Here is a 9,505-nt window from a genome sequence, read left to right as displayed (position 1 = left end):
CTGTTTGTATATTTTGGAAATTAAGCCCTTGTCAGTCGCATCATTTGCAAATATTTTCTCGTATTCTGTAGGTTGTCTTTTCGTTTTGTTTATGGTTTCCTTTGTTGTACAAAAACTTGTAAGTTTGTTTAGGTTGGATATATTTTAAAACCACTCCCAAGTCATAGCCAATGTCAACAACAGAAATTGCCTGCAATGTTCTTCGTAATAGAGATCAATTGGTAAAAGCTAAAAGGACTATTCTGTTGAGAAAAATGTTATACAAATCATGGTAGGGCTTCCCTGGTGGCACAGTGGTTGAGAGTCCACCTGCCGATGCAGGGGACACGGGTTCGTGCCCTGGTCCGGGAAGATCCCACATGCCGCGGAGCGGCTGGGCCCGTGAGCCATGGCTGCTGAGCCTGTGCGTCGGAGCCTGTGCTCCGCAACGGGAGAGGCCACAACAGTGAGCCCCACGTACCACAAAAAAAAAAAAAAAAAAAAAAAAAAAAGAGTTCAAAGAGATAACTTGGTCCAGTCTGTACCAATTTTCAGGAATTGTAAAAACTAAGTAAAATATTAATCAAGTTATAACTTAGTGCCACACAAAATTGTTTGTGTTTTCTTCTGTAAATATATGTGCCTTATCAGGTACTTCCTTTGAAATTGGAGTAATTCTTTTTTTAATGAAAAATATGAAGATTCACTTATTTATTTTTTCAGGAACCATGTGGCTTTAGATTTCACAGTGTTAGGGCTCTGCCTGTCTCTACCTGGACATGTTTTCTACATTGTAATTAAGCATTGTGGTTCAGTTGATAGACAGCCTCTCTGCTCAAGAGAGTCTCAGTAAGTGGTTTTGATTAACTGACATAAACATGGTATGATGGAGAAAAGTACCCAGTTCTTGGGACAAAAGCATAAATGAGTTAGAGTCATTGCTTGTGGCACTGGCCTCTGTACTAAGTGAATAGGGATCTGAGGGCCACTAATAATCTAAAGCATTATGATGTGAGAACTGTTTTCAATATTTTATAAGGTCATATCAATTAACTCAAATAGCAATCATCTCATTAAATAAGAAAATTAAATGCTAGTTTTATTGCTGTTTGATATCTATATTGGTTGCTAGATTTTATATTTTTGATTAGTTAAAATAAAAATAAATGTTAAATAATTAATATAATTTATTTGACAGTCACAGTCTTTCAAACTTTGTGGTCCATGGGGGAAAATTAATAAAACAAGTCTTTGACATATATTGCAGATCACAGTCCTGAGGCCTAAGGACACGTCCATAGAGACATTATCCATGGTTCAGTAAGAAGGAATAGGATGAATCTGTGTCTACTTAGATTAACCCCATAGAGACATTATCCATGGTTCAGTAAGAAGGAATAGGATGAATCTGTGTCTACTTAGATTAACCCTCTTTGTCCCAAATATCATTTTTAATATTGGAGGAGATTCTGTGTTGGGAGTTATATGTGGATTAGTAAAAACAAATTGGGAGTTATGAAAGAGCTGAGAGGAATGTAGAATTTCCTAACTGTGGTGGGCATTATTTCCAGCTAAGTAAACTCAGAGAGAGTGTATGTTAGAAGTGAAGTTCATTTGTGTAAAGTAGAGCAAATCCCAAGAGTTTTCCATGTTAATCCTTCAAAAACATAACTGGAACACTTTAAGGTTCAAGGTGATTACTAGGTGTAGAACCTTTCTGTTGCCTGTCCTTGTTTATTAGTTGAGTCCATTTGTGCTAAGTAGGTGCCTGGACTTAGCATACACAGCCAATGGCTTGGGTTTATTGTGAGATACTAGGAATGACAGAGTGAATAGATTCTCAGGGTCTTCAATGGTTCATCAACAACAAATGGACCTCTTCCAAATCAAATTAAAGCCCTACACAGATTAGTCCTATGTACTGTCATTTACAGAATATTTTTACCCAGATATTTTATGGGCTAATAAATATGCATTTGAATACTCTTTGAACCCCTAAAGTAACTTTTAGGTATTGAGAGCACTAAAACAATTCTTGGTTTGGGATTTTCTTCTTGCCAGACATCATCTGGCAAGCTATAAAATGAATCTGTGCATTGAACTAAAAGTATTTCTTGATTAAAAAAGAATAAAATATGACAGCAGAATTTCTTTATGCAGTAATATTTACCTATTTTCTGTTAGCAATAAACTCCACAACTTGAATTATAAAAGCACACCATATAAGGGAGTTTTTAAGTGCTGTATTAAATAAATGACTTTTCCCTTGCTTAAGCTTAATCAGTCCTATGCCATCTTGACACAAATATGTGGCTAAAAGATCATTGTTTTGCAAGTAAAGGGGATTGTTCTCTGCTACTTGTTGAAATACCTAATATTTACTCTGTTGAAAGTTTAGAAATTGTTACCAAGACTGCTTATAGAATTAATTTATTCAGCAAATATTTACTGAGTAACTTTTCTTAGTTTTCTAGGCATTGGGAGATACAGCATTTAGAGTGAATATCATAGACGTACTTATTCTTATGGAACAGAAGTCCAGCAAAAGAAACATCCAATAACACACAAAATGATAATGAAACATGAAAAGTACAATCATTGGTGAGATTTCAGGATTTGAGAATACCTAGCAGGGATGCAGAGGATACATGGGGAGGGCAGTGAAAATTCAGGTGAGACATTACATTTAAACTGAGATCTGCAAAATGAATAGGAGTCTGTCACATGTGGCAGGTGAAAGTATGTTTATTGATAAAGCAAGGATAAACAGGGGAAAGAGTGTTTCAGGAGAAGGAACAAACAGCTTCTCAATATGGCCTCATGGTTAGAGTGTAGAGCACATGTGACTGGGACATAGTGTATGAGGGGAGAAATGGCAGGACCTAAGATGGGAGATGTAGGGAGTGCCACAATGAATGGCCTCCTAAGCCATGGGCTGTATCCTAGGGCATAAGGGATTCATAGGAAATTTTAAATAGAGGAAAATAATTTCAGACTTGTACTTAAAAAAAATCCCTTTGGCAATAATGTGGACAATGGGTAGAGAAGAGCAAGTCATGGAATCTATTGGAGTCATGATTATTAGGAGACCAGTTATAGGTGAAAAAGTATGGGACTTGCATGATGAGAAATAAGGAGCTGAGGATTGCTGCATGTGTGTTTAGCCTTAGGAGTTTATGTTACTGCCTTTTGATAAAGTCTGTTGGATTCTCTTGGAAATCCTGAGATGACTGCAGTGGGGCCTCCGATGTGGTGATTCCCCACTTTGTTTTGAGGCTGTGATTACTGAATGCAACATATTGTATTTTAGCTATCTTTTCTTTATCATTTGGATTGCATCTGTAAAATAAGTAGTCTTTAAAATATTTTTGTAAGTCATCCAAATTTTATTTTGTGTTTACATTTATGCCCTGAATGTTTCTTTACTAGAAATTGACTCTTTTTTTTTGAAATTCTTTACTCCTTTTCCCAGTTTATTTCCTATTCCAGAAAAGTTTTTCTTACCTTGAGAGAACACTTTCTATGGTTGTTGAGTCCCCCTCACCTAACACCATCATATCACAGCATGTCAACAACTAATATACTATTCCTAAATGGATTTACAGTCCATCTTAGTCAATTCATGAACACTTACTTATTTCACATTGTTACAAACTAGTCCCATGATGACTTAAACGGAGTGGCAATGGAAAAGTTTGTAAACTCAGACCAGGTGGAACCACACATTTTAGGAGTCAAAAATTAAAGTTCATTCCCCATGTCACATGCTTGGCCCCTTGTAGAGTAGTGAGTTTGTATTTGAGTAGGTACCTCCTTTTTATTTCTTGAGTGGATCAGAGCAGCAGATGGCAGCTCTGCATAGTAGAGAAATTGTATTCATTTCCTTATCATTGCTGTTTCACATTTGGTCCCAGGGCAGTGGCCTTTTCCCCAGTCTGTGACTTTCTCTACTGCCAGAAGTGGCTTCCTCTTACGTGGCCACACAGTGATTGACCGTCACGGATAATCTGTCTGAAATAAAGCTTATTTCCATTAGTATAGCCAATAGCATTGCTGTATTTGCCAGACCTCCTATTTCAAGCCACCGCGGTAGCAGGGTGCTCTGAAAATCAGGCAACTGTTAATCAGATAACCTTGAATAACCAGGCCTGCTTAAGCCATCAAGGAACACTTATTTTATTTTTTTAACCGTTCTTTTTTTAAAAAAAATTAATTAATTAATTTTTATTTTTGGCTGTGTTGGGTCTTCGTTTCTGCGTGAGGGCTTTCCCCAGTTGTGGCGAGTGGGGGCCACTCTTCATTGCAGTGCACGGGCCTCTCACTGTCGTGGCCTCTCTTGTTGCGGAGCACAGGCTCCAGACACGCAGGCTCAGTAGTTGTGGCTCACGGGCCCAGCGGCTCAGTGGCATGTGGGATCTTCCCAGACCAGGGCTCGAACCTATGTCCCCTGCATTGGCAGGCAGACTCTCAACCACTGCGCCACCAGGGAAGCCCAAGGAACACTTATTTTACACTTAGAAAGCAGGTACCAGTTTCCCTAGAATTAGGAATTCATGACTATTTCCAAAATGTAAGAATGCAGTTGTCATTGAAACTACTTAAAAACACAACCTGGACAAATGGAATTGTTCTACTCACTTAGCTTTTTCATGCAGTCACGAAGTCTGGTTTCCAAGCTAAGCACCCTTTGATGTAGTTCCTCATAGTCATAGGCTCCAATTTCCTCCTGAATTCCAGTGAGGACGGCAGACAGATTCCGGATCTCCTCCTTGAACTGTGTGATTAACCTGGCATCTGTTTTGTACTGTTCCAGCACAGGAATCAAGGGCAGGAGCTCGTCCATCTTCTCTTTCAACTCCTGTGAAAAGCAGCCAATTATTCATGAGAGTCATTTAAATAGATCAAACAGCAACATTCTTTTTCACATGATACTTAAGGGAGATTATTAAGACAGATTCACAATTGCTTATTGATTTTTGATTGAAATTGTGTATTTCGTGAGAATGTTAAGTGGCTACATGATCATTAATAGTAAATCCACTTATCTCAGCTTTTCAATACAAGAACACCTCTTTAAATGGTTACTTGCTTATGAAACAAATTGATCCTTATCATAATTACAAAACTTCCTATGGTAGCAGTTCGGGGTTTATTGCTTTCTGGTGGCATTTTATAAAGTGAACAATGCATTATTTAGTTAGGAAATAGAAGCAGGGTCCATCTTCTAGTTACGAATTATTAGAAATAGGTCAAATATCCTGTTTACGTTAAGTCTATTTACCCATTAACTAATTATTAATAATATAGGGGTACTTATAGGAAATTTTGGATCCTGGAACAGCTTTTGCCTGACAGAATTTTTCCAACTTTGGGCTTCCACCACTCTGTCCTTCTACTCCTCCCTCTTTTTAATATCCTTCTTAGCACAGCATCATTAGGAAGGTAAGTTCAGCAAGTATAGTAAATCATGCAAAGCTTTTCAAAGCTCAAAGAAATGTATGTTGCTGTTTACTATTTTGAATTATTACCCATTCTCCGACTTCATTTGCCTTAGCAAAGATAATTTAGAGCTCTTTATGTAAGGCAGAGTTGCTTACCAATGTATTGAAATTAACTCTTTCAGGGGCTAAAGTGCTCATAATTTATGTAGTAAAAGAGCACAGAGTTGTTTGAAACGGAAACGTTGATTTTTGTCTAGAGAACAAGAAGTATACTTTCCCAGCGCTGTTTCCCTCACTCCTATCTTGGGACTGAGCCAAACCTGCAGTTTCACTTTCAGTTTCTGAACATGTCACCTTTTTTTCCTTTCTTTTAACTTGGTGGTGGTGGTCAGTGAAAATATTTCATGAGTTTGATTCAGTTGTGAGTTTATTGCAATTCTCATTTGTTGAAGAGCTGTCACTGCTATGATCATAACAGAAACCATGCTGTATACTAACTAATTTAAGGAGCTGAAAATTGCATTTTACAATTACATTTAGAACATGTTCTCACTATCAATGCATTAAAATAGCAGGAGCTCCCATTGCCACCCTGATTTATGGGCTTGTGTATCTTGGGGGGAATTTCCACTTGTTCTGTAAGATTGGAATTCTTAGAATTTGTCTGTATGTCCATGTTGAGTGGGAGGAGACAGAGAGTCTTAATAATGAGCAAGATTGATAAATATCACAGTCAAAAGGCAGAATTGCACAGCTTTGCTCATTTTAGTGGCTCATTTTGAAATAAACTTCTTATTAGTTTGAGCATTTTGTGCTATCCCTAAAGGAAGACACAGTTGCTTCATTAGGATTTTAATGAGAAGAGTTCTGATGGTACCATTTGCTGCATATTATAGCAACTGTTACAATGAAGAGTTTTACATTCTACTTTGGGAATATTGAAAAGAGAGTAATTCAGTGTCACAATTTTGGTGGCATTTTATTTCCCCTGAGCTAAAAATTATATGTATGTGTGTGTGTGTGTGTGTGTGTGTGTATATGAATTTTGGGGTCTTTTCAAAAATTTATAATTCAATTATTGGCAGTCGATTCTAACTCTGGACACTTGTCAGAGAGCAATAGAAAGTCCAACTAATGTACATATCAAATACCTAAAAGATAAAAGTAGAATAACACAGATCTGTGCTTACTTATCCTTTCTAGAATTTCATTTTCTACTATGTTGCTCTTATAGCAAAGTGTATACCTAGACTATCTTACCCAACCAAGATTTCTTCATATAAGAATGATAGTCTCAAGTATGATAACTAGAACAAGCTTTTTTATCATAAAGAATATAGAAGACACAACCTACTTAGATTTTTTGATAAGCTGAAAAGGGTGTGCCAGAGGAGGATTTTCTTCCAATTTAAAAGTATTCTTCAATGTTAAATTTACTTTTGGAATGTTCCATTTCTTCTTCTCATATATGGCACCTCAGCAGCTAGAGCAAAATCTTGACTCATGGTAGGACTTGGTGAATAAATATAGTTAACAGGCATATATTGAGCATTTAATTATTATTATTAAATTTAATTCAGAGAGCCATAGTCTACTTGGAGAGGCAATATAGCATTGGTATTAGGAGGCTAACTCGGGAGCTAGACTTTGTAGTTCTGATGCATATTAGATATACGATCCTGGACGAATTGCGTAATTTCTTTGTACATCAGTTTCTTCATGTGAATGATGGGAATAAACACAGTGTCTACCTTATAGGATTGCTGTGAGGATTAGATGAGTTAATATATAGTATATTTAAAGTGCTTGGAACTATGTGTTGAATATGTGTAATTCTTCAAGAAAATGATGTTATTATCATTATTGCTGTTTGGAGTTTGACATACAAGTTCAGTATCCACGTGGATTACATGAACTAGGAAAATCAAAATCATCATGTTCTGTGGTGCTGCCTAAAAATTAAGTTTTCTTATTGGTAGTTTGGCTTCTGCTAGGCAAACTTATAAAATAGGCAATTTTCTCTTTTTTTTTCCTCTCAGCCTTGTATCTTTTTGTTTCTTTGTCTCCTCTCTTCTCCCATAAGTTCCCATAGATGCACACGCATCATCATTTGTCACCAACTCTGCCAGCCCTGGTACTTGCAAGCTGTCTCTTGGCGTCACAGAGTTCTGTATTGTCCATCTGAACTTGAATGATTTTCACTCTGAGCCAGAAACCCCGAGCTTCTCTCCTGTCCCTCTTCCTTTCTGGGAATGCTTCCTATGTGCCGTAAGTACCGGCTGATCATTCCTACTTTGTTGATAGCCTCAGCATCGCATCAGGTTCACGGTATTGCTCTATTGTCTACACCCTAACCCTGAATATTGAAAATTGACATTGAACATATTTTGGTTTTCTTGATCTCTTCTGTAATTTAGTATTTTCCGGGGGGGGAAAGTGGGCACTAGTCCAAAACCATTTTCTTGAATATTGCCAAGTCCTGTAGCTCTTCCCTTGAACTTCTCTAAACAAAATTAAGAAAAATTAATAATTCTTCCCTTTGTGCCGTTTTGATGTTTATGCCTTTTTTTACTGTCAAATTTTACCTGCCTGTTTGTTAGTTGTCTTTCATAGAAGAGAGATTATGTAGTATATACCCAGCAGAGGGCCCAACACTGCCTTGTACACAGTATGTGCTCAATAAATATTGGTTAAAATTAATTTATTTGCTTTTCAGCCTTATACTCTTCTGTGTTTACCATTCCCCCATAATTTCTCTCTTCTTCTAGTTTATTCATTCTCTTATTTCCAATAATCTTTAAATTTATTTTTATCTTCTAGGCCTTGCTCTAATTTGTTATCATTTCTTAACCTTCTGGCTTTGCTTACTTCTCTCTTCAATTTAATCTCATGATTCATCACTTTAGTCCCCTCCCTTGTCAATACCCTGAACTTTCTTACCCTCTTGTCCTTCTGTTGTACCTTTCTGGGAAAACTTTAAAACTGGTTCAGTGCAAGATTGTTTTTTAAACCTTTCTACTCAGGCTCCTGAGCACCACTGAAGAAAATTACAAAACCATGCTAATTTCTGCCATATTAAACTGTGTCATGCAGAGACCCTGTTTCATGTCCCTGACTAGCTCCCTGCCAATCATAATATTGTATGAAAAGCACTTCTAATGTTTGACCAAGAACTTGGATTCAGGCCCACTCCCTCACCATTAAGCAGTGTATCTCACTTCCTATCTGGCAGGGAAAGCAGAGGCTATTATACTTGTAAAATCACAGTACGTTTTATAAACAATGTGCTATGCCTTTGTAAGGCAGACTATTTTTTTTTAATAGAGGCTCAAATGGCATTGTCATAGATTTGATTTTAATCTATGACAGTGTCATACATAGTTAATAAAAATCCACATAGCATGCCTAAAAGCATTGTTTCTCCATTTTCAGTGTTTCTAGATAATTACCAATAAACAGCTTAAAGTCTAAAAAAATACTTTTTTGTGGGACTTCCCTGGTGGCGCAGTGGTTACGAATCTGCCCGCCAATGCAGGGGACACGGGTTCGAGCCGTGGTCTCGGAAAATCCCACATGCCGCGGAGCAACTAAGCCCGTGCACCACAACTGCTGAGCCCATGTGCCACAACTACTGAAGCCTGCGCTCCTAGAGCCTGTGCTCCACAAGAGAAGCCTGTGCACTGCAACAAAGAGTAGCCCCTGCTTGCCGCAACTAGAGAGAGCCCGCGCAGCAACGAAGACCCAGCGCAGCCAAAAAAAAAAAATAAACAAAATAAAATAAATACTTTTTGTATCAAATTGTGAAACAACCCTTGTTTATGTGCTGTTAATAGTGGTATTATTTCCTCTTTTAATCATATTCTCTGTATTTCTCCTCATATTAGCAAGGCATAAAATCATCAGAAAATCTTTGATAAATTTATTACTTTTCCTAGATTTACCGTTGTCATACATATTGAAATGCCTTTAAATCTATGCAGAATCTCCACCTAGCTCTAGGAGGGTAAGGCTCTTTTTTTTTTTTTTTTTTTTTTTTGCTGTACGCGGGCCTCTCACTGTTGTGGCCTCTCCCGTTGCGGAGCACA

At 37.4% G+C, this 9,505-nt stretch overlaps 1 protein-coding gene across 2 annotated transcripts in view; it reads right to left on the bottom strand.

Annotated features, from left to right (window-relative positions):
• Window positions 1-9,505, bottom strand: part of OLFM3 (olfactomedin 3) — a 50,081-nt gene that overhangs the window by 22,519 nt on the left and 18,057 nt on the right. For both annotated transcript variants that reach the window (XM_055083953.1, XM_007110248.1), the window contains one exon: window positions 4,618-4,837. In XM_055083953.1, coding sequence (XP_054939928.1) covers window positions 4,618-4,837 — 220 coding nt within the window. The remainder of the gene's footprint in view (window positions 1-4,617; window positions 4,838-9,505) is intronic.

Source organism: Physeter macrocephalus, chromosome 4 (genome assembly GCF_002837175.3).
Source record: "Physeter macrocephalus isolate SW-GA chromosome 4, ASM283717v5, whole genome shotgun sequence".
Lineage (NCBI taxonomy): Eukaryota > Metazoa > Chordata > Mammalia > Artiodactyla > Physeteridae > Physeter > Physeter macrocephalus.
Note: the sequence above shows the minus strand (reverse complement) of the source record. Positions and strands in the feature narration are given on the sequence as shown.